Genomic DNA, 27,682 nt, shown 5'->3' on the forward strand with positions numbered 1-27,682 from the left:
GGGACTGAAGGGTCCAGGTTCAATTCCAGTCAAGGGCACATGCCCAGGTTGTGGGCAGGAGGCAGCCAATGAATGGTTCTCTCTCATCATTGAATTTTATATATATATAAAAGCTACACAGTGTAGCTTCGGGTATAGAACATGTACACTGTGTTCTAGCTTCAGGTACAGAACATGTACTCTGTGTTCTAGTAAAAAGCCTGCTCAGATTGGCCAGAGTCAGAGAGGCGGTCTATTAAAAAAAGAACTGGTGTTGCCTCGGAAGTGGGGGGTAGTCTTATACAGCGAATATAGGCCTAAACAGGTTTTAACTGTAAAATTAGGGGATCGTCTTATACGCCGGAAAATACGGTGTGTGTGTGTGTGTGTGTGTGTGTGTGTGTGTGTGTATTTATCCCTCAGTGAATAGAGTGTTGGCCTGTGGACTGAAGGATCCCAAGTCCGATTCCAGTCAAGGGCTCATGCCTGGGATGTGGGCTCAATCTCCAGGGTGGGGCATGCAGGAAACAGCAGGTCCCTGGGGTATGCCACCTAGTCTATAGCAAATTTTTGACTCAAGGTGTTTCAGACTAACCAGTTTGCATGAATTCGGGCCTCAGACCTCCATGAGGGCTATGGTGGTTCTGTATCCTCAAAAGAGCCTTTCTCTGCTCCTCGCAGGCAATTTTACTTGCAGTGCCCTGGAAGGTGGGTTTACCTCTGGTTCGGTCTTACATTGAGGATAGAGACTGCGGGGGGCGTGCAGCAGACACATCTGATGATCCTTGTCCTATATCCCTTCTGTCCATCTCTGGCCTTAACCTCACTTGTGGTGGAACGTTCTGCTCTGATTTCAGCCACAGTTCTGGTGCATGGTTCCTAGCAAGCTCACATGCAACGTGTGCTGGCTGCCTCCACTTCGAGGGCACACATCCACCTTTCTGCTCTTGCTCTTGGACCTTTGTCAAAGCCAAGGAACCAGGTTGGCTTTCATGCCAGGGCAGCCTGTAAGGGAGGAGGCAGTAGACCCCCATGAAGACCATCTTCAACTCACAGGAGAGGAAGCTGGTGGACCAGTGCTCCAGGCTCTTGGACCATTCTGGCAGGTCTCCGTCTGCCTCTCAGGATGCCCCTGCAGAGTCCGTCTGTAGGGGAAACTGACGTCCTCATTATTTTATGGCCGCCCTGTTTTCCTTTCTAATAATCCTTCCCAATCACACACTCCTTATTTCTGCAATGGCTTCCCGAATAAACTACCTGCATCCACGTTCATGTTTTAGGTTGTGCTTTTTTAGGAAACCTAAATGAAGACATGGTCCCCACTTTATACTTTTGCCAAAACAAGATTCTTTTCTTCTTTTTTTCTTATCATTTTTTTCTTTCTTTTCCCCCCCTACTACACACTTTATAAGGTGTCTGAGATGGAGTGAAGATGACAGTCCTAGCATTTTCCAAATTTCCCATCCGTCCTGTGCCATCTTTAATAGATACATTTTACTCATTGTGCTGTTTGCACCTCACTGTGAAGATACAGTCAATTTATTGGTTTATTTTTAATTTTTAAAAAAAGTATATTCTATTTATTCTTCACAGAGACAGACTGCCACCTCACCCAAAACAGTCACTATGGCAGTCACAAGGGGGCAGAGCCTCCTGCTATCACCAGAGGGCAGCAGAGGCCAGGGAACAGGCGGGGAAGCAAAGACCGAACAATGTAAACCTGCCAGAGATCTAATAGAGACGAGACTCGTATCTATTGGCGCCGGTTACAAGTTGGGCATTGTGCTGGCACAATACGAAATCGTACAAAGTTTAAAGGCAGAGATCAGAGGCCAGAGCCAATGGAGAAGGAGAACAAAGCCCAGTTAAGAGGGCCGTTCTTGCCGAAGCCGGTTTGGCTCAGTGGATGGAGCGTCGGTCTGCGGACTGAGGGGTCCCAGGTTTGATTCCGGTCAGCGGCATGTACATTGGTTGGGGGCACATCCCCGCAGGAGTCAGCTGGTAGATATTTCTCTCTCGTCAATGTTTCTAGCTCTCTATTCCTCTCTGTAAAAAAAAAAAAAAAAAAATCAATAAAATATATATTAAAAAAAAAAAGAGGGCCCTTCTTCAGGTCAGCCAGGAAATGCCCGAGGACTGGCCAGCATGTCTGGAAGGACAATGGCAGAAATAAATGTGTGCCATGGCAGTGGGCCCGTCCTCTGCCAGGGCAGCTGGGGAGTTGCTGGGGAGTCAGGTAGGATCACTGACAGTCACTTTCCACTGATCAGAATTTATTATTTATTTATTCATTTTTAAAATATATTTTATTGATTTTGTACAGAGAGGAAGGGAGAGATAGAGAGTTAGAAACATCGGTGACAGAGAGTCATCGATCAGCTGCCTCTTGCACACCCCCTACTGGGGATATGCCCGCAACCAAGGTACATGCCCTTGACCGGAATCGAACCCAGGACCCTTCAGTCCCCAAGCCGACGCTCTATCCATTGAGCCAAACCGGTCCCGGCCACTGATCAGAATGGCCTTTGCCTGAGCGAGCATTCAACTTTCTGGGTGGTTTTCTTCTCCCACCACAGAAATAAACATAATCATGTGCCACAAAAGTCCCAGGCTTTCCCATCATGCTAGTTGGCACTTGGGTAATAATATCTCATGCTTGCTTTAGCATCTAATCTTTGATTCTTATGCCTCTTGCTCTTGCTGATAAAATTCCCCAGCTCTACCAGATGACACAGAGTCCGGGGACCGCACCATGGCTGCCAACTGGCTCGAGATGAAGGGCCTTGTGGCGCTTCCTATGTTCCTCTCTCCTGCAAGGTGGAGTTCGCTCTCTTCCACAGGCCTGTGGCGCCCCCTGGAAAGTTACTGTGGGCTCCACAGGACGCTCTGGGGCACCCATCCAGTGTGCACTGAGTGGATCTTCTCATTTCGGTTGGCGTAGTTGTGTGTGTGTGTGTGTAGGAGGTTTCATTCTATTCCCCCCTCCCAAATCTTCTCATTGCCAAGCTACAAACTCACTTAGATTTTTGTCATTTCTTACGAGTTTGTTTTTTAAAAAGTTTTTTTTTTTTCTTCCAGTTAAATTTTTGCTCAACTTAGACTTTTCTCTGGGGGAGTTGCATGTTTACAGCTCGCCCATCTCTTCCTTTGCTCCTCCTTTCCCTTCCTTCCTTCCTTCCTTCCTTCCTTCCTTCCTTCCTTCCTTCCTTCCTTCCTTCCTTCCTTCCTTCCCCCTGGGTGTGATGCTCCATGGTCACGTTCCCAGTTGCCTGGAAATGGGGGTTGTGACTTGTGCTCCGTGAGCAGCCTGGTTCCAGGATAGATTCCAGGAGCTTGAGCGATGGCTGACTCAGACCGGCGGCCTTTATCTCCGGGCTGAGAGCTGCATGTGGCTGCGGGAGCAGGGCGAGGCAGCGAGGCCCGGGGCTCCCTCCTTGGTGCCAGAACCTCGCCAACATCCGTTCACATCTGCCTCTGCCTCTGCCTCTGCCTCCGCTTCCCCATCCTTGGGGAGGAAGATCCAGAGCCCATCTCCACTGGGCCTGCCGAGCCAGACTTGGAATGTGGCAACCTTGGGTCTGTACGCGAACAGATTCCTCAGGTGGTTCTGATGTCCTGGCTGGGAAGGCATCATTGAGCCTCTGCTTCATCTACACTGAGCCAGCCTGACGTTCTAGTTCCCACTGTGAGGGCTTGTTCCTGGAGTCTTTCTCCTCTGTTGGGAAAGCCACCGGAACCTCGGTTGGGGTCTGATAAGTCTCCCCAGTGGTGCGCCACGGCGGTGGATGGAAGTGACACCCCCACACACACTCCTCCAACCCCCGCCCCATGTGCAGGCAGGAAAGGGGAAGGCTGTCTGCAGACAATTTTAAAACAGTCATAAAACCCAGTCAGAAAACAGGAGTTGCTCAGCTTTTTTATTCTCACCATGGCCCAGCGAGAGTCTACACAACCTGGTCAGAGGTCAACACCCCTCCCTGCTGGACGGGCCGTCCCCACGCCCCCTTCCAAGATGAAGTCCCGCGAATCAACACCAAGAAGCAGCAACCGCTCTTGGTCGGTTTCTTTTTTTTTTTTTTAAATGTCTTTATTTTTCAAAATATACAATGTATTTACACCTTTATTTCACACAACTGTAGTTTGTATATTTATTCCAAAATCTTTAAATAACTCCGCGGTAAACAGTACAAATCACAGGAGCGGTCAATCTGCTTCTCTTTAGCCTTTATACTCGTCGAGTTTTTTTTTGTTGTTGTTTTTTTTTTTTTTTTAAAGTTTCAAGTAGTAATGGTTTGTGGGTAAGAAGGGAACAGAAATAGGACCAGAGGTTTACATAAGCTCGACACGTAGAATTAGAAAGGGCAATCTGAGCAGCTACGTGAGCATTTATATAGTTTATAAATAAGACCCTCTCAGGAGCAGTGAGGGTTTTGGTTATGAGGAAAAAGGGGCTGGAGCCTCACCTGCTGGGGTCGGGGCGGTGGGGGGTGGGGTGGGGGGGCAGGTAGGGAGGGATAGGGAGGGAGATAAGGCACCGAATAAAGGCTCCTTCATGGCCTATGGAGGCACTGGCTGGAAGGGTCCTGAGTGGGGGGGCAGGGCCCACCTGTGCCAGGCGGAGGTCAAGAATGGCTGGGAATGGGGTGGGGCTCCCACTCACAGAGAGAGGCCTCTTTAGCCGACCTTGGAGCAAAGCTTTGTGATTCTGGAGGCGGGGAGATGGCGAGAGCAGCTGGTGGTCCCTAAAGAAAGGGGCCTGGGCTCCCGCCAGCCTCGAGACCGATGCCAGCTAGCCTCAGGCCCGTCTGCACGGGCAGGTGAGGGCCGGGCCTGTGTCTCAGCCTGAGGCACCTGGCGGTCCAGCCGGCGTCTGTGATTGGCAGTGGACGGAGGCACTGCCCTGGGGTCTGGGACGGCCTGTGGGAGGAGGCATCATGGTGTCTCTTCCGGTGAGAGCCCTTCATCCACCTCAGCGTTCTCCACTCCGAGCCATCAAACCGCCGCTGGGAAAGGAGGGCAGGGAGACTAGGGCAGAGGCACTGCAGACCCCACTCTTGGCTGTGGGGGTGGCTCCCAGGGAGCCCGAGGTGCTAAGACACAGGTGGGTCACAGACCCGCCAGGAAGTCACAGGGATCCGTTTCCATCATTCCCCGTGGCCGGGTCCTAGCGCAGTCCTGTGGGCCGGTTCCAGGCGGAGGTGCTGGCGGGAAGGCTGGGACGCTGCAGGAAAGAGCTAGTTCGCGAGGGCCGTGTGGCCACCCCGTGGAAGGGACCCTCCTGTGGCAGGCCGGGAGGGAAGTCTCAGCCTGAAGGATCTCCCCAGCACCCTTCACCAAGCCCGAGAGCTGGACCGAGCCCATCCTGCCTGGCCAGGCGAACCTTCGTGCAGGGTCTGGATGGGGCGGGGCGGGACAGGGGCCATAGCGGGGCGGGGAGCTGTCACTGGATCTTCAGGTGGGGCTCTTCCGGCATAAGGGTGTGGAAAATGTGATCCCACAACTTAGTGCTGATGCCAAATCCTAGAGAGGGAGACGAATAGGGAGAAGGTGAGGCCGCTGTCCACGGAAGGGGAGACATCTGCTCGGAAAGGGAGGCAGGGGAGGGCCAGCCCTCGGGAGGATTTTCACATCGGTCCCCGCTGGCCTTCCCAGCGCTCGGGGCCATCCTGGCAGAAGTCAGGGGCAGGATAACCGTTTCCCAAGGATGCCCGTGGCGTAAACCCAGATCCTTTCTCTGGCGTGACTTCCTGGGAGAGCCTGGCCCCTGCCTGCCTCAGCCTCTTCCTTCTCTTTGAAGATGCCAAGTCCGTTCCTGCTTCAGGGCTTTGCACCTGCCGCTCCTGAGATGCTCTTTCCCCAGACGTGGGGTGCTGGCTCCTTTGGACTTAGGTCTCAGCTCTAACGACCTCTCTGCAGTGACGTCTTCCTGCACCACGTGACCTAGTGCTCTGCCATCCAATACGGTGGCCACTAGCCCACGTGACTGCTCGGCACGGGGAATGTGGCTAGCGCTACAAAGGGACTAAATTCCCAATTTCATTTAATTTTGATTAGCTTATATTTCAGTTTAAAAAAGTAGACTTGCCCTACCCAGGTTGGCTCAGTGGATAGAGCGTTGGCCTGCAGACTGAAGGGTCCCGGGTTTGATTCTGGTCAAGGGCACATGCCTGGGCTGCAGGCTCAATCCCCAGTAGGGGGCGTGCGGGAGGCAGCCGATCAATGATTCTCTCGCATCATTGATGTTTCTATCTCTCCCTCTCCTTCCTCTCTGAAATCAATAAAAATGTACTTAAGACAAAAATAAAAACAAAAACCATATACTCAATTCAATTACCGGAAATCTTTCAAGCATATCAGAGCAATTCAGGTATGTGAATCTACTTTTTTTTTTTTTTTTTTACTGTAAATTTTATGAACTCTAAACACAGATTAAATATTCCCAATGAAAATTTAGCACCTGAATTGAGATGTGCTGCAAGTGCAAGATACACACTGGACACAGAAGACTTAACATAAAAAAGGGGGGAAAATAGTAAAATATCTCATTAACAATATTTTACATTGATTATATCTTTTTTTAATTAAAAATTTTTAATTACTTTATTGATTAAGGTCATTGATTGTATCTTGACATGATAATGTTGTGGTTGTATTTGGCTTCATAAAATATGCTATTAAAGTTCCTTTCACCCATGTATTTTTTACTGGCTCATGTGGCCACTGGAAATTTTAAAAAATCGCACCTGTGACTTGCATGTTTTACTGGACAGAGCTGGCTCATATGGTTCCTCAAACACCATCTTGCTTTGCTTTCTTTGTGGCCCTTACCACTGTCTGAAGTGACCTTTTACTACATAGGGATTTCCTTGTCTGTCTCTACACCGCCTGCCACACCAGAGAGCAGGATGGGAGGCCCAGGCTGCCTTGCTGTCTGTGGATCCCCAGTGCCTGGCCCGGGGAGGGGCCTGGTGGCAGCTGCCAAACACGTTGGTGACCAGATGAGTGGGACGGGAGGTCCTGGCGGAGCCGTACCTGACTTCTGGTGTGCGAAGTGGTGCTTGACGTGGTGGGCCTTCATGCTGTACAGGTAGGAGCCCTTGTGCGGCGAGCCGAAGTGCAGGTAGTAGTGGGTCATGTCGTAGAGCACGTAGCCCAGGAGGCCGCCGGCAAACACCGTGCCCCCCACCGCCTCGGGCAGCAGGAGCTGCAGGGCTGTGTAGAAGAGGGCGATCACCAGCGAAGCCGGCGCAGGGGGGAAGACCAGGCGGGACTCGTCGAAGGGTGCCTGTGGAGGGAGAGGCTCACGGGTCAGAACGCAGGGGGGGGGGCCTGCTCGTAGCCGCCACAGAGACTCCCCCATGGAGCACGGGGCAGGGCCGCCCGGGTGGTTGTCCTGGGTGGATGTGGCACTCTCAGTGGCTTTGGGGAGGGCAGGCCACTACGCCGGGAAGTCCTAGAAAGACTGTCTGGTTTCCGGTTTCCAAACCAGGATAGGCCCTGCGACCCTGGGCAGGAACTCGGGGGTGGAAGTGATGTGGGCAGGATGTTCTCGGTTTCGAGTCCCGCTTTAGGCTCAAGAGGCCACTGTGGCTCTGGAATTTGTTAGTAGATGCTGGAGAGGAGTCCCACCTCCGAGGACCGGGTGGAGCACTCAGACCAGGGCCTGACGCTGTCTGGGAGGGTAATGTGGATTCACATGGTGGGGTAGTCCTAACAGGGGCTCTTGTTTGTTCCAACGGGGTGTTGTCACATGAAACAAGAGAAATAGGCCTTAGGCTCTGGAGTTTTAAAAGCCAAAGGCCTAGCACAGAGGTAAGATGTTAGTGACTGATGGTGAGGATTCTGAGAAAGACAGACCCTCTCTGGGCTGGAAGAAAAGACAGAAAGCAGGCAACAGTTATAGAGCGATATGCAGGCTGGGAGCAGCAGGACCCATGGTATGTGGGAGAGCCAGGTCTGGGAGAAAGGGAGAGAGGGAGGGAGGGTGGGGAGAAGGAAGAGGTGGGCACCCTGGGACAGGCGGAGAACCGCACGGTGTGGGGACAGTGGGATGCAACTCCCTCTGGGCAGACCTGGCTTCCAGTCCCTGCCGCTGGGGCCATCTATTGGCCGGGAAGAGCCCCAGGGTGGTGGGTGGTGGAGAGCTCGGACTCTGGCATCCACAGAAGGAGACACAAGATCCTGGCAGGGACAGGTGTGACCCAGGGTGAGTTCCTGGTTTAGTTTCCCTGAGCCTGCTGGCTGCTCTGTGGAACGGGAAGAAGGAAGCTCCACTGGGCAGTGGCTGTTGACTCTTTTGCTCAGTGCTGCCTAGAAGGCTGCCTGGCACAGAGTGAGCACCCGGTGGACATACGTGGATTGAGCGAACGAGTTGCTGTGAGGACCGAAGATGGCCCACGGAAGGAAGCGGTGTCAGTATCGATGGCACACAGACACACACACTCACTCTGTCCACGCCCGGTTCAGGGTAGGCCCCAGCCCTTCCTCCGAGCAGCAGCAAATGCCCTGATTCCCCTTGCTCCCAGCCTGACTGCCAGAGAGATGGGCGGCTCCTGGGAACCGGGTAGAGCCACCAGGCCCCGGCGGGAGCCGCCCCGCTCACCTTGTGGTGCTGGCCGTGCAGGACGAAGTGCAGCGTGATGAGGTAATAGCTGTTGCTGGGGGGCTTCATGTGGAACAGGAAGCGGTGGAGGAGGTACTCGATTAGGCTCCAGAGGATCACCCCCAGCACAAAGAGGCCCGGGAACGCGGACTTGGGCATGGCTACCGAGTACTCTGCAGGGCGGTGAGAGAGAGGAAGGTCAGGGCAGATGGCCCCAGCGGGCAACAAGGCCTGGTGGCTCCAGACGTCCATCTCACCCCCGTGCCCGGCTGGAATGGCTCAGTGGGTTGAGCATCATCCTGGGTGCTGAAAGGTATATTGCCGGTTCAATTCCCAGTCAGGGCACATAGTTGGGTTGTGGGTTCGACATGGTCAGAGCATGTATGGGAGGCAACCAGTCAATGTCTCTCTCTCTCTCACATCAACGACTCTCTCTCTCTTCCTCTCTCCAAGCATATCCTGGTTGAGGATAAAGAGAAATAAAGAAATAAAAAAGAGGGCCCACAGAGCTCCCTGTTGCTTTTGTCCACGTGAGGACACAGGAAGTCTGTGACGTGGAAGAGGACCTTTGCCTGACCAGGCTGGCACCCTGATCTGAGCTTCCAGCTTCTAGATCTGGGAGCCATACATTTCCTGTTGTTTATAAGTCACCTAGTCTGTGACGTTTTGCTGTAGCAGTCCAGATGGCTAAGACCCCTGAGAAGACCCCTTGGTGGCATGGGGGAGAGGGGAGGGTGATCCCAATTAAGCCAGGAGAGCTGGGCAGTCATTGATGGAAAATGTGAACCACCAGGGACTGGAGGGCAGGAGGGACAGGAAAACACACAGAGAAATCTCAATGGACAAGACTTGAAATCATAACATATGAGGAAGATCTGAAAAAACACCTGAAGGTGATTAGCATGGAGGCGAGAAGACTGGAGATGTAATTGTCAGGTGTGAGGTTCCCAACACCCCCCCTCGCACGCCAGCCTGCAGTCCTTGAGGCTCTTATTTTTTTATTTTGTCTTTATTTTTTATTTTTATTGATTTTTTATAGAGAGTTAGAAACATCGATGAGAGAGAATTATCGACCAGCTGCCTCTTGCACACCCCTTACTGGGGATGCACCCGCAACTAAGGTACATATCCTTGACTGGAATCGAACCTGGGATCTTTCAGTCCGCAGGCCAACACTCTATCCACTGAGCCAAACCGGTTTCGGCGAGGCTCTTATTTCTTTTTTCCATTTTGTTCATTTCTTTTTTGTTGTTAATCCTCACCCCAGGATATTTTTCCCATTGACTTTTAGAGTGAATGGAAGTTAGGGAAGGAGAGAGAGAGAAAGAAAGAGAGAGAGAGAGAGAGAGAGAGAGAGAGAGAGAGAGAGAGAGAGAGGGAGAGAGAGAGCGCGCAACATCGATGTGAGAAACACATCAACTGGCCACAGACTTCTGTCTTGACCTTATCTGGGCTCCCACCACACAATCCTCATGGAGGCCCCCATCCCCACCCAGCATGCCATGTGGTTCTGGCCTAGCACTCACTTAACCTGCTCCCAGGCCCTGCACTTGGGGGCATCCTGAACCGTAGAACCCCTCTGCTTTTCCAAGCACGTTCATGCACACGTCTGGGAATTTCAGTGAGCTGGTGTCTCTGCTCAGCCTCCACTGCTACTCAGCTCCCTGACTCTTCTGCGTGGATGCCAGTGCTCCCTTTGTACAGCAGCCGTGTGGGGTCCTGTCAGCCGCCCCTTGCCTAGCTCTGTGGCTCTTACGGCCTCTGCCTTGCCTGATGAGCAGGGAGGTGAGGGAGGCCTGTGGACATGTATCTTACGCTGCCATTGCTAGCATCATGGCCACAGGCTCTCCACTGGACCTTTATTTTATTTATTTATTTTTTTTAAAAAATATATTTTATTGATTTTTAATTTTCATTTATATTTATTTATTTATTTATTAAAAATATATTTTATTGATTTTTAACAGAGAGGAAGAGAGAGGGACAGAGTTAGAAACATCGATGAGAGAGATACGTCAATCAGCTGCCTCTTGCACACCCCCTACTGGGGATGTGCCCGCAACCAAGGTACATGCCCTTGGCCGGAATCGAACCCGGGACCCTTCAGTCCGCAAGCCAACGCTCTATCCACTGAGCCAAACCGGTATCGGCTATTTTATTGATTTTTTTTACAGAGAGGAAGAGAGAGGGATAGAGAGTTAGAAACATCGATGAGAGAGAATCATCGATCAGCTGCCTCTTGCACACCCCCTACTGGGGATGTGCCCTTGACCAGAATCGAACCTGGGACCTTTCAGTCTGCAGACCAATGCTCCATCCACTGAGCCAAACCGGTTTAGGCCACTGGACCTTTATTAACCAGCACATCTCAGCTCTCTGCAGAGGTCTGCAGTTCTGACTGAGCCCTCAGATCACCCTCCTATAGGTCAAGTCCCCGCCCACCCCCTCACCCCAGCATCATCCCTGTTGGCGCATCTGCCCCGGAGCTGGTACCGAGTGGCATCTCCAGAGGAATCCTGCTGAGGGACCTGGGCCAAAGCTCCGGCAGCCCCTTCCCCCTCCGGCCGCCAGCCCTGGCGGCACTGCCACTGTTGCTGATTGTTAGGGGAGCCCTGGGTGGACAGTGGGCGATTCAGTGAGCAGGCTTTCTGAGCAACAAGCCCTGTGCTGTGCCTGAGCTATTCAGCGTGGGCAGAAAAGGGTAACCTTGGCTCTCGGGGCGTGCATGTTAACCCTTGGAGACCGGGTGGAGTTCTGGGCTCTGGGGGACTTCCTGCACCTGGTTCATCCTCTACCACATCCCGGTCCTCCCAGGAAAACAGAGGCTCCCATCACCATGGCTGTGGCCCCGCTCAGCTGCACCATTCAGGTCCTCTGCTTGCCACTCTGAGGAGCCGAGAGCAGGAGAGAAGCCTCAGAGTGGGGGCAGAAGGAGCCTGCATCTGGCAGAGAGGGGGTGCCCCAAGGGCCCACAGTGGTTGGAAAAGGGAAGCCCACCTGAGCTACCCCAGTGACTTCTCCTGCCTGTCCCCTCCCCTGGCCACCATCTTGAGCTTCCTGCCACCACCCAGGGCAGGCGGCATGGACCTGGAGGCCCAAGGGAGGCAGTGAGCTTGGGAGGCGGGCTGACAGAAGTGGCCGCACCCAAAGCCATGGCTGCTCTGAGACTCAGTTCCCTAGGCTCAGTGGCAGCCCTTCTCTCTGTCCTCTGATCCCTGAGGCTGGAGGGCGCCTCGCATCCACGTCCTAGCCACATGACCCTGAATCGCTTGTGTGACTTCTCTGAGGCTCCGTTTCCTCGTCTCGAAAGGGCATGATGATAGCACCTTTCTCATGAGGCTGTTGGGAGGATTAACCAAGATGGCCCCTGGAAGGCACCAGGCTTGGCACGTAGAGGTTAGTGGGGCTGTGACTCCGAGTCAGGGGTTCTGCTGCCTGGACCTCTGCCCAGGAGACACTGCAGGACACTCCCAGATCTTTCTCTTCCAGGTTCTCATCTGTGCTGTGTCCATGGGCCGTTCGGAGTCTAGCTCTCCGCTGTGCCACGTGGCGAATGATTTCATTTAGTTTCTTGACAAGCCCAGATCATACCTTTTCTAGTATTAGACTCAGTGATAAACCTCTTTCTTTATTGCTGTCTCCTGGCAAATGATTTTATTTAATTTCTGTTAATGTGTTGCTGTTCTCCTCCTCCTCCTTCCTCTCCTCTTCCTCTTCCTCCTCCTCCTCCTCTTCCTCTTCCTCCTTTTCCATTTCTTCCGCCTCTTTTTTTTCTTCTCTTATAATCTACTCAGGATTGGGGCTGAGGGAGTCTGACAACATTTTTCTTTGGAAGACTATTTCTACAAAAGGGTCTCACTTCGCAATGTCTGTGATACGGCTTTGGGTTCTATCTTTGCTGAAACCTAGTGCCAAGAAGCACACCAAGGCCTCCTACCTCCAGGAGCCATGGGAGCAGGTCAGGAAGGGACCAACATTACCTGTGGTGAAGGAAGCGAAGAGTCGGACATTGCCCTGGGCGAAGGTTCGATAGTGGGACCAACTGATGTACAGCATCAGGGGCATCCAGATGATGGGGACGCTGTACCTGCAGGAGGGCCAACAGGGTGAGAGATATACATGCTCAGGGGCTCGCTGGGGCCAGCTTTCCCAGCTCACTCTTGACTAGAGGGGGAATGACGTGATACAAAAGCACGTGCAGAGAGCATGTGGAGAGCATGGGGTCAAAGGGGCGCTGCTGGGCGGGTGGGAAGGAGAAAGCAGAAGGGAGGCTGTGAATCTATCTGCCGGAGGTCTATCTGTGTGAGTCCCTGAAATGAGTTATTGGAAGAAAAGAACTGTGTCTCTATGGCTACAGATTCTGTGCAGCTGAATAGATGCTGACCTCTTGTGGCAAAGGAGCTAATTGCAGGCAAAGTTGTTCCCATGGGAACAATTAGAGGCTGGAAACCCTTCATAGGGATCTGGAATAGAACAGGAGTGGCAATCAGAGTGGCTTCTGGCTATATGTTGGTGTGTCCCTCCCTCAGTGAGCAAACCATGCCTTGGGATGGATTACACCTATGGCATGTTCCACTATCCCCGAGAGCTTACCGTGTAGCTCTGGGCTGGGATTGGGGGAGAACCCAAATGCCCCTTCCCCTACTGACTGATACCATCAGGACAGAGGGACAGCCCACCATGGACGCAGTGCGGGGCTCACCAGACAGTCTTGGTGAGGGCCTCGACGAAGTCTGAGTGGAAGAGGCGGATGGGCCTGGTCACTGGCTGGTGGACCCACTCATCGTACTTCTCCCCTAAGTGGCCTACCTGCCACAGGAGGGGCTTCCGCCAGTCTACCAGGTCCTGCAAGAGAAAAAGTGAGTGGAGTCTACCAGGTCCTGCAAGAGAAAAAGTGAGTGGACACTTGATATGCACAGCTGCACACATTCATTCTCCCACCTCCTAGTTAGAGTATCACCGTCACCATCCTTGACCTCATGTGGCCGGTTTAAGGCTACCTGCCCTCTCGCTTTAGTGACTCAGGACTTGACCGAGCCACTCATCTCAGCTCCCGGCCACAGAAATGAGATCCAGGACAGGCTCGTGACCTAAGCTGGTGCAATAAGCCATCAGACACTCTCTCTTCCTGCTGGAGTGGCCACGTTGGAGGGCATGAGCCTGAGGACTCAGTTAATATGGAAGTGTATTAGAAGGACAATCCAGGATCTAACGACACCAAATCCAGGTGATGACACCTGAGCACCCAGACTCATCCAGGCCTGAAGCCTGAAGTAGCCAATGCACTCTGTGCTGGGAAGGAAACAGGTCCTTTCTCCTCTGCCAGAGGCTTTCTTCTTGGTGTTGGCCTGGGTGATGCACATAATTTAATAGCATGTTAGCACATGCAAATAAAAGATAAATAATTAAAATGGAAATATAATGGAAAATGTGCTCTAAATGTTTTACTTATCTATACTAATAATAGAGGGATATGCAAATTGTCCGGGGCTCTGACACAGGAACAACCAAACTGCAGGCTGTGTGGGGCGACAAAGCTGGCAGGGGGGTTAGTGAGGGACGACCAAACGATTGAACAGGAGGCAGCATGGGGGGGGGGGCAGGAAGGGGCAACCAGGACAGCAGGGGGGAGAATTGAAGGTGACCAGGCTGGTGGGAGAGGGGCAGTTAGGGGTGATCAGGCTAGCAGGCAGAGGTGATTAGGAGTGATCAAGATGGCAGGGGAGGGGGCAGTTAAGGGCAATCAGGCAGTCAGGTAGGTGAGCAGTTAGGAGCCAATGGTCTGGATTATGAGAAGGATGTTCCCCGAGGGGTCCCAGATGGAAGAGGGTGCAAGCTGGGCTGAGAGGACCCCCCCTTCCCATGCAAAACTTTTGTGCACCGGGCCTCTAGTAGGGATATAAGATAAAAAAGTTTGGAAGCTGCAGTTCTAGGCAATGGGAAGCCCTTAAAGATTTATGATAAGTCCACGTGTTGTAGATTAATCTGAACCAACATCAGGAAACCAACACCAGGAAAGGACAATGAAGCTGTAGTGAGGGGCCCCTTTCAAAGCCTGGCTCTATCACTTATCTGCTGGGGGGGTCCTGGGCAAGTGCCTTTGCCTCTCAGAGCCCCTCAGCTCTCTTGTCCTAAAGCCGACGTGCCCACCACCCATAAGAGAGAGGGCAGAATATGTTCTGTGTTTGGCATTTAGTGGATGTCAACAGATCTCCAATCCGAGGGAGTTAAGTGGCCACTGCAGGTGAGCAGGAGGGAGGTGTCAGTAAGGAAAAGGAGAGGAGAAAGCGATACATGGAAGGAGAGCCCTCGAGCCTGGGAGCAAGAGTCAACAGGGATTCTGCAGCCTGCCCTCCTCTCCTCCGTGGATGCACTCTCATCCTTGCACAGGCCTCCCCCCCAAAGCTCTCAGCCCTGCTGGAGGCGGAGTAACCCCTGCCGTCCCAGCCTTGGAGCAGGGGCGGGGCTCTCGGGCAAAGAGGGCAGGTCACTGAGCGGTCTCTCTGGGCCTGCAACTAGAGGAAAAGGCCCGACGACGGTTGTGGTTTCCTGTTATGTGAACTTGGCAGTGCCAGGGCGCTGGCTGTCCTCCTGCTTCCCGGGCTGGAAGAGGACTCTGGTCAGCCTAGATGCATCCCGCCCAGCACCCATTGAACAAGGCAGCCATCCAACCCCAACCGAGAGAGCTTGGCTTTCTCCAGTCCCCACATCGCCTTGACTTTTCCCCCTGGGTCTAGTGGGAAATGAATTCACTGGGTGCCTACTGTCTCATTCCTTCCATTCCTCTGCCTCAGGCCTCTGCACACACATACCGGGCACCACCACCACCACCACCACAGGAAAAAACAAAACAAAACTGGAAGAACCAGCTATTGCTCTGTGTTTACACTTTATCTTATGCGGCCTACAGAGCCCCACCTCAAAATAAGGGAGGCCAGGGTCATGGGGAGAACTTGGAGGTTTTGCCCCAATTGCAACACCACGGAAAGCTAACACTCAGAGCAATTGGATCTTCAACATACCCCTCGCTAGGCAAGTCCTGTTATTACTGTCATCTTGCAGGTGGGGAAACTGAAGCAGAAGAATTTGCCCATGGTCCGCCAGGTCTGCCTCTTTGACGAATGGGCCCCGTAATCATTGGGAAATAGCCCTCTTGGTCCCTGGTAATACTTCTTGTCCTGAATCTTAAGAGAGCCACACCAGGCTTCCTTAGGCTTGGTTGGGATGGTCTAACTTTCCCCATTCTTTTGCTTTTTTTTAATTTTAAATATATTTTATTGATTTTTTTCACAGAGAGAAAGAGAGAGGGATAGAGAGTTAGAAACATCGATGAGAAAGAAACATCGACCAGCTGCCTCTTGCACACTCCCCACTGGGGATGTGCCCGCAACCAAGGCACATGCCCTTGACCGGAATCGAACTTGGGACCTTTCAGTCCGCAGGCCGACGCTCTATCCATTGAGCCAAACCAGTTTCGGCTTTTTTTTTTTTTTTTTTTATTAAGGTATTACATATGTGTCCTTATCCCCCACCATCCTTTCTTTCTTTCAAACTATGTACATCTTTACATGTCAAGTGCATCTCTTAGATCTTGCTTTTTTTATTTTTTATTTTTTTTTAAATCTAGTCAATCTCTGCCTTTTATTTGAAGTGTTTAATCCATTTTTATTTAATGTTTGGTAGTCCCACCATTTGTGTTCTGTTTGTCTCCTCTATTTTTTTTTTTTTTGCCTTGTTTGTATTAAGGATGTACTTAAAAATATTCTATATTATCTCCTCTATTGACTTTTTAAATATATATATATTATTGATCTTTTACAGAGAGGAAGGGAGAGGGATAGAGAGCTAGAAACATGAGAGATGAGAGAGAACATCAACCAGCTGCCTCCTGTACATCCCCTACCAGGAATGTGCCCGCAACCAATGTACATACCCTTGACCGGAATCAAACCTGGGACCTTTCATTCCACAGACTTATGCTCTATCCACTGAGCCAAACCGGTTTCGGCTCCTCTATTGACTTTTAAGCTATGCCCTTTTGTGCCCCCACCCTCACTCCCCGCTGCATTGATAATATGCATCCTTATACAGATGATAATATGCATCCTTAACTTAGTACCATCTTTCTCAAACGAAAACCCAGGTGTTTATATGTTCTACTTCTCTGTGTTGCACATGGCACTCCATGCCTGCTTTTCATCTGTCCACTTAATTCGAATTAACTGCCTCAGACCATGAATGCTTCCAGCTTTTCATGGGGATGGGGGCGGCCAGTCAGGCCTCTCTCTGAGCCTTGCTGTGGTTTGGGCAAATTTTCACCTGTTGATGCATTTTGCCCTTATTTTATGGAGAGTAGACACAGCATAGGATTCATAAGCTTGACTCGGTTGAGTCCCAGGAAAAATGTCTAGGCAGGCAGCACACAGGGACTCCAGCACACAGGGACTTCCACCCAGCGGTGAGGGAAACAGAACAGGAGGACAGAGCAGGTGTGGAGAGCTGAAGCTGGACTGCTGAAGAAGCGTTTGTATACGGGGGTGGTGGGAACGGGGCCAGCACCTCCCCCCCCCACCCCCCCCCCCCGCCAGGTCCCCGGCCCCTTAGAACACAGGGGCTTTCAGTGGATGCCCTGTTGCCCATCTGACCTATGTACACAACTTCGGATCCTCCCTGAGCAGACCCGTAGGCAGGCACCATACAAATGGCGGACTCGCTGTCTAGCCTCTGACCAGCTCGCTGGCCCTGGAGGGCCTCACACCCAGGCTCTGTGTCCAGCCCCCAGGGCATTTCTGCCCGAGACAGCACCCCTGGGTGCCCGGGAAGGACCACTTCACTCCGGGGGCTAACGCGCCACCTGGAGGACTCCCAGGAAGGCTCCCTCTGCCTCTGCAAACACCTCCCTCGGTCCCCGAAGGCCAGCGCCTGCACTTCTCCCACGGGAGCCGCAGCCCACCATTCCAGGGGAAGTAAAATGAGCTTCCATGTATGTAGAGATGTCCCACCTGCTGACTCTTCCCCATGTTATGGATGAGGACAGTGAGGCCCGGGGGGCTTACGTGACTCTTGGGAGGGGGTTGGCTGGCCCTGAAGGGGGAGCCTCCTTCCTTCCCTCCCCTCAAACCTGGGACCACACGGTCCCCCAGGAGCGGGGACATTCCCGGTGTGCTCCACCCGCCCGTGTTAGACGGCCCCCAAGTACCGACAGGGTGTCTTTTCTCAGTTCTCTTCCAGCTCTGACTCCTGAAGAGGAAGTCTTCGCTGGGTGCTAATGTGCTCAACAGTTCTCACTTGCTGGTCGTTTCCAACGTGGCGGCTGGCTGGAAACTCATTGTGGGAAGGGAGGATGCAAAAAAAACACGGTAGTTCGGACCCCGTGAGTGGGCAGTGATAGATTCTCCCTTCCTCCAGTTGATGGACAGACGTAAACCCCACCTGCAGCCGGACATTCCTGAGCACCGAACTACCCATCAGCACCTGCCAAATACCCCAAGCCCCCGATTCTTAAGTCCCTAGGTCCCTAATCACCAATCAGCGTGTGCTGAGTGCCCTAAGTCCCATCCCCTATCCTCCCCTTAAAGGTGCTTGTGCCCCGGCCCTCGCTCTCTTCCGCTCTCTCTCTCTCTCTCTCTGGAAGCAGCTGGCAGTGGTACTCTTCTCTTCAGTAAAGCCTGTGTCCTGCCATCCTGGTCTCCGGCCTTCTCTGTTTCATCTTACAGGCAGGGTCTCGGGATAAATTTCACTTCCTGCCCTCCCTGGCAGAGGACCCCTTGGCTAACCCTCCCACCAATGGCTCTCTTCCAACCAAGCTGATGCGGGATCCTGCCCTCTTACCACCCTTACTTCCTAAGGCTTGAGGGGCTGAGAAGGCATCGAAGGTCTGACAGCCTCTGCAGGAGGTCAGGGGTGTGTGAGAGGGGGTGAGTTCTGAATAGGTCACACCTCCAGTTCTCAGCCGTTTGGGGGCTTCCATAGCAACCCTCACCATGGCAAATCCTCCTTTACACAGAGAGGGCAAGCGAGTCACTCAGGGTTGCCCAGCTAAAGCAGGACTGCCTAGGTGAGGGTGAGGGGTCTTTGGTGAACCCCAAGACCCCAAGCAACAGGCTGGGGACCACCCCCCCAAAAAACACATGCAAGTCCAGGGAGAGTTGGGTTAAAGCACCCCGTGTCCCATTCCCCTCCCCCACGCAGCTCTGCCCCTGCCCCAAAGGGAGGGGGAGGGGGAGGGGGAGGGGGAGGACCTGGGCCTCTCCGGCTATGCCAGGAATGTGGCTGCAGCAGGGCCAGGCAGGGGGAAAGGGCGGCCCGCCGCCCGGAGGGTGGGTGGAAGGGCATGCGTGCTGCCAGGCTGGGGAGGGGGCCTCCTCGCTCTCGCCCTTTCCCAGGTGCCCCCGCTCCTGGGCAGCACGGAGCCAGGTGGCACAGAGCGCTTCCCGGGGCAGCCCCAGCGCAGGAGCGGGAGCTGGCACCTGCCGCTCTGCAGAAGGGGCACAGGCAGGGCGAGGGGGCAGCTGCTCTGTGCCAGCAGCTCCTCCCACGGCCACAGTGGCAGGCCTGGGCGATTGTTCAGAGAAATGCCCGCCCAGACCCCAGAGCTCACCGCTGCTGCTCCGGGGCAGCTCTCTGAGCCAGGAAGGCTGCGATGGGCCTCCGACCTGCGGGGGTTGGTGGGGAGGGGAGTGAGGACGAGGAGCCGGACAGGAATCCCAGGACGTAGCGTCCTGCATCCTGGTCACAGCCCCCTGGGCCCAGACTCCACGGCCATTCTCCTTTGCGGGTTGTGATGTGGAGAACGAGGGCCGGCAACGACCCCGCTTTACAGGTGAGGACACAGGCCAGACGCTCAGCTGCAGGTGCTGGAGGTGGGGCCTGTCCGCTGGCTCAGGACCCCATGGTGAGAGCCAGCCAGCACAGAGGCTGTGAGGGACCCAGCAGGGGTGTTCAGTGTGGGCGTCCCTGGGGGCCCTCGATGGCCTTGCAGAGGTGGCTCCTCTCCCTGGAAGCTCCTATGTGCAAGTGCACAGAGGCGGTTCTGGACCAGCGTCCTCCTCCCTGTGCTCAGGTGATGGGGTAGCTCAGTGGTCGGGTGTAAGCTACTCTCTTCCCTTAAGAGGCAGGTAGACTTATCCAGCCGGGTGCGTCACAAAGCAAAATGCAGCGGTGGGCTCTCAAGATAGACTCGCCCAGGCCGTGGTATTTTGTGGAAGAGCCACACGCAAGGGGCCAAAGAGCTGCATGTGGCTCGTGAGCCGCGGTTTGCCGACCACTGGGGTAGCTGGGAGGTGGCCTCAGGCTCCCCCTGTGAGGGTTCAGGGAGCTGAGAGTGGCCGGGAGCAGGGGGTGAAGGGGTCAAAGCCCCCCTCGAGGGAGGATCGCCACGTACCATGCAGAATGCCAGGTGACCTCAGTGCTTGGGACAGAACAGCAAAGTGGCTCTGCGACAACCCCCCCCCCCCCCCCATCCTAGAGAGGAGTGGGCTGATCTTGCACTGGCCGCTTGCTTTCTGATAGCCCTGCGTCCCCTCTTCCGGGTCCTCCTGACAACCCCACACTGCAGGGATGGGAATAACTCCCTCCCACTTGCTGAGGGAGAAACAGAACATGATAGATCCTCCCTTCCTCCAATTGATGGACGGACGTAAACTCCACCTGCAGCCGGACATTCCTGAGCACTGAACCACCAATCAGCACCTGCCAAGTACCCTAAGCCGCCCCCCAACCCCATTCCTAAGCCCCAAGGTCCCTAATCATGTGCCTTACATGAAACCACCAATCAGCGTGTGCTGAGTGCCCTAAGCCCCGTCCCCTCTCTTTCCTCCCCTTAAAGGTGCCTGTACCCCGGCCCTCACTCTCTTCCGCTCTCTCTCTCTCTGGAAGCAGCCGGCAGTGGTACTCTTCTCTTCAGTAAAGCCTGTGTCCTGGCATCCCGGTCTCCGGCTCCCTTCTTTATTCCATCTTCCAGAACATAGCTCCTATGGTCAGCCAGTGGCATCTCCAACTTGAGCCTGCCCTGTCCGCTGCCCTCACAGGATGCAGAGGGCGGTGCCCAGCCCTCCTACCTGCTTTCTCCCTGGGGGAGATGGGGTGGGTGTTTTTGAGCAATTCTGAGCTCTTTGGAAGAGGGCCCATGGTCTCCAGGCCAGGGAGCCAACAGGGAGAAAACTCAAGACCTGGCCCAGCAAGGACAATCTTGGGGAGGTGGCTATGGATCCCTCTGGGGCAGGCCAAGGGGGGAAAGGAGCCCAAGGTGACAGGGAGGGGGGATGCAGAACTGGGAGGTGAGTCCGGGCTTCCCGGAGGTGGGCAGGCCAAGAGGGCCCTTGCTCAGATCCAGGGCTGTTTTCCTGGGAAGTGACTTCACTGAGGATTCCAAAAGGCTCACCCGAGTGGCCCATATCAACAACTGCCAGGCCCTGGGGACCCTTGGGGCAGCCCCTGAGGCTAAGGAGTGTGTGTGTGTGTGTGCGTGTGCTTGTGTGCGTGTGTCTGTGTGTGTGGCAAGGGGACTTTGAGAGCCCACCGTTGCATTTTGCTTTGTGACACACCTGGCTGGATGAGTCTTCTGTAAGGTGACCAGACGTCCGCTTTTGGCGGGACAGTCCCGATTTTTGAAAATTTGTCCCGCGTCCTGCGGCGTTTTAAAAAAGTCCCGATTGGCCGGGACCGGTTTGGCTCAATGGATAGAGCGTCGGCTTGGGGACTGAAGGGACCCGAGTTCGATTCTGGTCAAGGGCATGTACCTTGGTTGCGGGCATATCCCCAGTAGGGGGTGTGCAAGAGGCAGCTGATCGATGACTCTCTCTCATCGATGTTTCTAACTCTCTATCCCTTTCTCTTCCTCTCTGTACAAAATCAATAGAATATATTAAAAAAAAAAAAAAGTCCCGATTGTCCAAAAATCGGGACTATTTTACAATGCCTTGGGACTCGGGACAAATTGTTAAAAATCGGGACTGTCCCGCCCAAAGCGGGACGTCTGGTCACCTTAGTCTACTGGTCTTTTAAGGGAAGAGAGTGGCTTGCTCTCAGCGGAGGGAGGGTGAGAGCGGGTTCTGCTGGCCTCTGCCCTAGCCTGAGGGGCGGGATGGGGAAGAGGATGTGCAAAGCTCTGGAGACACCTTCCTCCGGGGACCCGCTCAGCCTCCTCCCTCCCTCTGCCACCCCCTCTCCCGGGCACAGGCCTGGAGGGTGGGCAGGATACGTGGAAGGACATCCATGGGGGAGGGGCTCAGCAGTAAGCAAGCACTGGCTGTGCTGAGCGAACCAGCAGAGTGACTTTGGGCAGGCGGTTGAAGCTCTTCTCATTGTTACATCAGGATCTGGAAACCTTATCTATTCTGTTGTGAGGGTATTAAATTAGATAATTGGATCATAAATTCAAAGTGCTTGGCCTCCAGTGGTAAGAGCTCAATAAAAGAAATGTTAATTGGGTCTAACTCTGCTGCCCAGAGGGATTTGGGCAGAGACTTCTGCAAACACTTTAAGCCACACCAGTTTCGTCTGGTATCAGAAAGCTGGCCCGAACAGTGGGCAGACGGAGGAGGCTGCCAGGGGAGGGCTCGGAGCCCATACAGCGAAGCAGTGGGACAATGGGGACAGGTGTGTCCAGAGCCGGGAACAGTGGGAAGCTCCTGCCACCTGCACTGGGCGAGCCCCCAGCAGGCTGGGCTCCAGAGAACGGGGAGATGTGTAGGGTGTAGTGCAGGGTGAGGGGCTGGAACCTGGATTCTCATCCCACAAGGAAGCCTGGATCCTGCCTGGCTGGGTGATCGGAGGGACGACTTAGAAATGGTTCTAATAGCCCAGCGGATGTGGCTCCGTGGTTCAGCTTCAACCAATGAACCAGGAGATCATGGTTCAGTTCTCCATCAGGACACATCCTCAGGTTGTGGGCTTGATCCCCAGTAGGGGGTGTGCAGGAGGCAGTCGATCAATGATTTTCATTATTCATTTTTTTTCTCTCTCCTCCTTCCTCTCTGAAATCAATAATATATATGCCCTACCTAATAAAAGAGTAATATGCAAATTAATCATCACTCCACTCCATAAGCCACACCCAAAAACACACCCACCAGCCAATCAGAGCAAGTATGCAAATAAACCTAACTAAGATGAGCAGGAGGGAGGCATTTCCTGGCAACGGAGGAAGCCAAGCTTTCTGCCTGCCCTTGCTGCCCAAGTCTACAAAGTTTCAATTATAGAAGGTAAACAAATCCAAACAGAAACAACTGCTGCCACTGAGTGCACAGGAGGCTTGGCTCCACTTCAGTCTATAAAGTTTCAATTGTAGAAAGTAAATATTGGGTCGGCAAGTAAGTAATTGCGGGTTTCACACATATATGGCTTCAGTTGAATTTTTAGGTTTGCAGACGTAGTACAAATGTAAAACACATTTTGTTATTTGATAGTTGGCTATTCAGCTGTTAATCAGTAAAAAAAGTTTTTTGATCTGTTTTGTAGTTTTCATTTGGCGTTCGTTGAAAAATGGAAAATCAAAAGGAACATTTTCGTCATATTTTGCTTTTTTATTTCCGCAAAGGGAAAACGCATCGCAAGCTCATAAAAAGTTATGTGCTGTTTATGGTGACGAAGCCTTAAAAGAACGGCAGTGTCAAAATTGGTTTGCCAAATTTCGTTCTGGTGATTTTTCACTCAAAGATGAAAGACGCTCTGGTCGTCCAGTTGAAGTTGATGACGCCCTAATCAAAGCAATAATCAATTCGGACTGTCACAGTACAACACGTGAGATTGCAGAGAAGCTTCATGTATCACATACATGCATTGAAAATCACTTAAAACAACTTGGCTATGTTCAAAAACTCGATACATGGGTTCCTCACGAACTGAAAGAATCACAGTTAACGCAACGCATTAGCAGCTGCGATTTGCTAAAGAAACGTAATGAAAATGATCCATTTTTAAAACGACTGATAACTGGCGATGAAAAATGGGTTGTTTACAACAATATCAAGCGGAAAAGATCGTGGAGCAGGCCAGGTGAACCAACTCAAACAACATCAAAAGCTGATATTCATCAAAAGAAGGTTTTGTTATCAGTTTGGTGGGATTACAAAGGAATTGTCTACTTTGAACTCTTACCACCCAACCAAACGATCAATTCTGATGTCTACATTGAACAACTAACGAAATTAAACAATGCAGTTGAAGAAAAGCGGCCCGAATTGACAAATCGAAAAGGTGTTGTATTCCATCATGACAATGCAAGGCCACACACATCTTTGGTCACTCGGCAAAAATTAATGGAGCTTGGTTGGGATGTTTTGCCACATCCACCATATAGTCCTGACCTTGCACCATCTGATTACTTTTTGTTTCGATCTTTACAAAACTCCTTGAATGGTAAAAATTTCAATAATGATGATGATGTCAAATCGTACCTGATTCAGTTTTTTGCTAATAAAAACCAGAAGTTTTTTGAACGTGGGATTATGATGCTGCCTGAAAGATGGCAAAAGGTCATTGATCAAAATGGGCAATACATTACAGAATAAAGTTATTTAGTTCCATGAAAAAATTGTCTTTGATTTTCTTTAAAAAATCCGCAATTACTTATTTGCCGACCCAATATATCCCAGAAACCAGGGCTTCCGCTTGGGTTGCCAGGGGGCATGGCTGGCCTGCAAACCACCACAGGCCCCTCGCCCAGGCCGCCCCATGCCCCAAGGCAGGGGTCCTCAAACTTTTTAAAGTGGGGGCCAGATCACGGTCCCTCAGAGAGCTGGAGGGCCGGACTATATGAACTACTAATTCCTACTGTAACACCTCGGCTGCGCTCACTGCCCAAAAAACCTGGCGGGCCGGATCAGACTCCTCTGCAGGCCGCATGTGGCCTGCGGGCCGTAGTTTGAAGACCCCTGCCCCAAGGGAACCCCCACCCTGATCTGGGACACTCTTCAGGGCAAACCAGATAGCCCCTACCAGTGCACCAAGCCTCTATCCTATCTATAAAAGAGTAATATGAAGACTGACCATCACTCCAACACACAAGATGGCTGCCCCCATGTAGTCAAAGATCCTGCACCTATGTGGACACAAGATGACCAGCAGGGAAGGGCAATTGGCAGGGACTAGACCTACAAGGGAGGACAGTTGAAGGCGATCAACACAAGATAGCCTGTAAGGGAGTGAGTGGTTAGGGGGTGATCGGGCTGGCAGGCAGAAGTGGTTAGGGCAATCAGGAAGGCAGGCAGGCGAGCAGTTGGGAGTCAGTAGTCCTGGATTGTGAGAAGGATATCCAACTGCCCATTTAGGCCCCGATCCCACTGAGATCTGGTCTAAACAGGCAGTCGGGCATCCCTCGAGGGGTCCCAGATTGGAGAGGGTGCAGGCTGGGCCGAGGGACAACTCGCCCCCCCCCCCAGCCCCCATGCACAAATTTTGTGCACTGGGACTCTAGTATATATATTTAAATATATTTTATTGACTTTTTACAGAGAGGAAGGGAGAGGGATAGAGAGCTAGAAACATCAATGAGAGAGAAACATAGGTCAGCTGCCTCCTGCACACCTCCTACTGGGGATGTGCCCGCAACCAAGGTACATGCCTTGACTGGAATTGAACCTGGGACCCTTCAGTCCACAGGCCGATGTTCTATGCACTGAACAAAACTGGTCAGGGCAATAAAATATATATATATATTTTTAAATATATATTTTATTGATTTCTACAGAGAAGAAGGGAGAGGGATAGAGAGTTAGAAACATTGATGACAGAGAAACATCGACCAGCTGCCTCCTGCACGCTCCCTATTGGGGATGTGCCCGCAACCAATGTACATGCCTTTGACAGGAATCGAACCTGGGACCTTTCAGTCTGCAGGCCAATGCTCTATCCACTGAGCCAAACCGGCTTCGGCTATATATATATTTTAAAAAGAAATGGTTCCAATAACCTTCCATGCAGAACCTGAAAATCAGACTATACCACCCCCTGGGCTGGTTTTCTGGCTCTTCTGCGGTACCTCCTCCCTGTGCCCCAGCACCCCAGGTCCCCTGGCTCTTTCCAGCATGGCCCACTCTGTCCCACCTCCTAGGGGAGGCGTGGCCATGGGGGCCCAAGGCTCCCTTCCTCAGCCGTGCCCAGAGGAGCTCCCCTTGAATGCAACACGTGAAGGGTTAACTTTGGCAAGTCCCTTTGCCCTAGAGGGAGGTGAATTAAAATAAAAGGGGGGGGGGCAGGCAAAGAAAGCACTATTCCCTCTTCCTGGGAAGCCCAGCTCCCCAGGCTGGGTTTCCTGGGGGTGCTGGGAGCCACTTGCTAGGGTGGTTCTCCTTACCCTCTCTTGGTCTAGCCCCGTGGTCGGCAAACTGTGGCTCATGAGCCACATGCGGCTCTTTGGCCCCTTGAGTGTGTGACTCTTCCACAAAAGACCATAGCCTGGATGAGTCTATTTTGAAGAAGTGGCATTAGAAGAAGTTTAAGTTTAAAAAATTTGGCTCTCCAAAGAAATTTCAATCGTGGTACTGTTGATATTTGGCTCTGTTGACTAATGAGTTTGCCGACCACTGGTCTAGCCTTTGCCCCTCTCTCTCAGCCCTGATGGGGGGAAGATGGAAGGTTGTGTGAAAGAATGACAGAGGCGGGGAAGGTGAGTCAGGTATGACCTGTGTCTGAACATGCAGGCAAAGAGCCAGGAGGAGCAGGCCCTGGGGGAGGAGGGGGAAGGGGAGGTCCCTCGTCCCCTCAGGTGGGGGCACAGGTGATGGTGGGACAGGCCTGGGTGGCCTTGACCCCTACCCACCCAAACCCCTGTGCAGGGATGGGGCTGGGGACCTGCAGCCCAGGTAGGCTGGGAGGATTCTCTCCCGAAGCAAGATCATACTTTTCCAACCCCGGTCAGTTTCCTCAGTAACGTATTTTCTTTCCAACGTCCAACCCCTGAGCCCAGCCCACAGATGCTGGTGCCAAGGATCCCTCTTCATGGCTCCTTTTAGTCCCGCCCCCTGGCCGTGAGCCCTGAGCTGACTGCTGGGGCGCCTTCTCTGTCCAGCCCTCAGTCCCACCCTCCTCACCTCCCTCCTATCCCAGGGAGAGGTCCTGACTCCACAGCTTTGGGGTCCTTGCACCATTCAAGCTGGCTGTCTCCCCCTCCGTCCTGCCCGCATCCAGAGTAAACCCAAGTCCCCAAACTTCCAGAGAAGTCAGCCATTTGTAGCAAGACCCCCCCCCCCCCCCCCCCCCCCCCCCCCCGCCGCCTCAGCCCTGGCCTGGGCACTGAGCACGCGTGGCCAACCTGGGGCTCAGAGCCAGCACACCAGGTTCCGGGGAGCGCCCTGGGGGCCTGCGGTGGGGTCCGGCTAGCCTTCTCCTCCCCGGCCTTCGCTCTCCCTTTTGGTTACATGCCTCTGGGAGGCGATGGCATGGAACAACCTGTCCCAGCCTTTCCCGCAGAGCACACACAGGCACGTCCTTGTTGTGGGCTGACCGCTCCCTCAAAGGCGGTGCAGTTCCCCTGAGACAGACACCATCCCCAAGAGTCCTGCCCGAAGGAGCCTGGCAAACAGTTAAGCTTTCCAGCCGAAACCGGTTTGGCTCAGTGGATAGAGCGTCGGCCTGCGGACTGAAGGGTACCATGTTCGATTTCAGTCAAGGGCATGTACTGTGGTTGCGGGCACATCCCCAGTAGCGGGTGTGCAAGAGGCAGCTGATTAATGATTCTCTCTCATTGACGTTTCTGACTCTCTATCCCTCTCTCTTCCTCTCTGTAAAAAAATCAATAAAAATACATTAAAAACAAAACAAAAAAACAGTAAGCTTTCCAGAGACCCCCGCCTTTCCTCGGCTCACCCTCCTCTGCTCACCTGTGTCCCTTGGGCATGCTTCTTTTTATTTTTATTTTTTTAATATATTATATTGATTTTTTACAGAGAAGAAGGGAGAGAGATAGAGAGCTAGAAACGTCGATGAGAGAGAAACATCGACCAGCTGCCTCCTGCACACCTCCCACCGGGGATGTGCCTGCAACCAAGGTACATGTGGACATGCTTCTTGAAACTCCCCAGATGGTACTAACTGTCGACAGGGTCGGGGAGGGTCTGTCCTCCCGCCAGATTGTGAGCTGCCTGGCTCAGAGGCCTGTCC

The 27,682-nt window shown here is 52.9% G+C and overlaps 1 protein-coding gene across 1 annotated transcript in view; it reads right to left on the minus strand.

Annotated features, from left to right (window-relative positions):
• Positions 1–4,273: 4,273 nt before the first annotated feature.
• The window catches only part of FA2H (fatty acid 2-hydroxylase), a 54,354-nt gene continuing 30,945 nt past the window's right edge, over positions 4,274–27,682 (minus strand). Inside the window, exons 3-7 of the mRNA XM_084906759.1 lie at positions 13,284–13,426; positions 12,562–12,668; positions 8,582–8,754; positions 7,012–7,264; positions 4,274–5,499 (exon numbers count right to left, since the gene is read on the minus strand). Of these exons, the coding sequence (XP_084762885.1) occupies positions 5,420–5,499; positions 7,012–7,264; positions 8,582–8,754; positions 12,562–12,668; positions 13,284–13,426 (756 nt within the window). The 3' untranslated portion in view covers positions 4,274–5,419. The remainder of the gene's footprint in view (positions 5,500–7,011; positions 7,265–8,581; positions 8,755–12,561; positions 12,669–13,283; positions 13,427–27,682) is intronic.

The sequence above is a fragment of the Pipistrellus hanaki genome (assembly GCF_964339955.1).
Source record: "Pipistrellus hanaki genome assembly, chromosome: 15".
NCBI lineage: Eukaryota > Metazoa > Chordata > Mammalia > Chiroptera > Vespertilionidae > Pipistrellus > Pipistrellus hanaki.